Raw genomic sequence first — 1,879 nt, 5'->3', positions numbered from 1 at the left:
TTGTTTTGTTTTGTTTTTTTTTTGTTTTTTTTAATACTAATTTGTGCTAATACTAAAAAGGAAAAGGAATTATCCAAATTTTTAGCCATAAAAAGATTTTATTTACATATTGAATTTCTGCTGTATAATACCAAACATATTGTTATGAAGTTAAACGAAAATTCATTTGCACGCCTTATCAGTTTATGCTTTATCATTTGTTAGGAGTGTGATCCGTTTGCATGCCTTATCATTTGTTAAGAGTGTGATCCGTTTGCATGTCTTATCAGTCGTTGAAACCGTTGAAAGTACAAATCATTTTCCTATTTGATTAATCGTTGAGAATATGACAAAGATAAACTTTCTAGGTATATGAAACATATATCAAAACATGTTATTGTCATCAAATTATAAATGGTATTGTCTAAAAATTAGAACAATCACATCAAATTACAATGAACAAATCTAAAATGACAAATTTGTTTTTTGAAAATGTAAAATTTTCAAACTATTTATAATTCATTAATTGCATTTAATATATGAACCTTATCTGATAAATAAAATTCAGTATGTGGCGTTGTATGCCATCATAAATGTCAACGATATATGCCGAATTTGTGTGGCGTTAATCAAAAACAACTTTCACAAGCATTATTTGAAATTAAACGTGGATCACATGGTCAAACGAGGTAATTAATTAGATCTCTTTTTCTTTTCCTTTTTTCCTTTTTTGATTAATTCAAAACCCTAAAATTTTTGATAATTTTATTTTAATTTTATCAATTTTGTTCATTTTTGTAATTTTTTTTTTAATATCCTTTGTTTAATGTTTTAAAATCTTTTAAACTCGTTCATTTTATTTAAAAGAAAAAAAAAAACTTTCACACTTAATATCTTATCAATTTTATATGGTTGATAATGTTGATGTGATAAAAGTATGAAAGGATATTATTCCAGAAATTTTAAATAAAACGAAAAAAAAAACAATTAGATTTTATTCAATGGATCGATTTTGTACGGTTATCTTATTATTTCATACGGCAAATTTTATTTTAGAAATTGCTTACTTAAATCATTAAATAAATCCTTATAGTATCGAAATGATAATTTTGATTATTTTTGATAAATTAATTAGTAAAAATTTATTTGTAGTACACCGGCTGGTTATGGTGCAATGTCATTATCAGTAGGATCTAATGTACCAATGGAACAACGTAGCATTTCATCATCATCATCATCAAATGGTTCAGCATCCAGTGGTTATAAATTTCCGGATCGTTTTAAAGCATTTTTTCGCTATCACAATTATAACTTAGATAATCATAGTGATAATGATGAGTAAGTATTATTGAATTAATGTTATCAATTTTTACAAATAATTTTAAAATATTTTCTGTTTCTTTTTAGATTTTAAAATTTCGAATTTTCTTTTTTTTTTTTACAAATTCAAAAATAATCAAATAAAAAGCAAAATTTTTTCGTTTTTTAAGAAATTTAAAAATCAAATAAAAAGTAAAATAAAAATTAAAAAAAAAACCAATCAATTAATTAATATTTTATAGATATATTAATGCACCATGGAGTACAGCAGATGGTATTAAAAAATATGGATTACATCATTTTAATGTTTGTAAAGTACTTGGAAAAGGAAGTTTTGGGAAGGTTTGCTTTTTTTTTTTTTTTTCTTCTTTTATTTTCTATTTTTACTAATTTTGCTTGTTTAAATTCCTGAAATTTTAATGCAATTATTCCATTCATGGATTTAATTAACAAATTAATTAATTAACCAATTAGTTGATTGTTTTTTTTTTAATGCAAAAAAACTGTTTCATTGGTTTTTCTTTTTTTCTTTCAAATCTTTTTACATTTACTATATGTAAAAAATGATATTAAATATCAT

The 1,879-nt window shown here is 22.8% G+C and overlaps 1 protein-coding gene across 1 annotated transcript in view; it reads left to right on the top strand.

Annotated features, from left to right (window-relative positions):
* LOAG_18986 (hypothetical protein) overlaps positions 1-1,641 on the top strand; it is a gene marked incomplete at its 3' end in the record, with an annotated part of 3,558 nt that extends 1,917 nt beyond the window's left edge. The window contains exons 2-5 of the mRNA XM_020451645.1: positions 205-287; positions 548-668; positions 1,132-1,317; positions 1,542-1,641. Of these exons, the coding sequence (XP_020304554.1) occupies positions 205-287; positions 548-668; positions 1,132-1,317; positions 1,542-1,641 (490 nt within the window). The remainder of the gene's footprint in view (positions 1-204; positions 288-547; positions 669-1,131; positions 1,318-1,541) is intronic.
* Positions 1,642-1,879: the final 238 nt, after the last annotated feature.

Source organism: Loa loa, assembly GCF_000183805.2.
Source record: "Loa loa unplaced genomic scaffold supercont3.817, whole genome shotgun sequence".
In the NCBI taxonomy this organism is placed as follows: domain Eukaryota; kingdom Metazoa; phylum Nematoda; class Chromadorea; order Rhabditida; family Onchocercidae; genus Loa; species Loa loa.
This window is presented reverse-complemented; position numbering and strand designations above follow the sequence as displayed.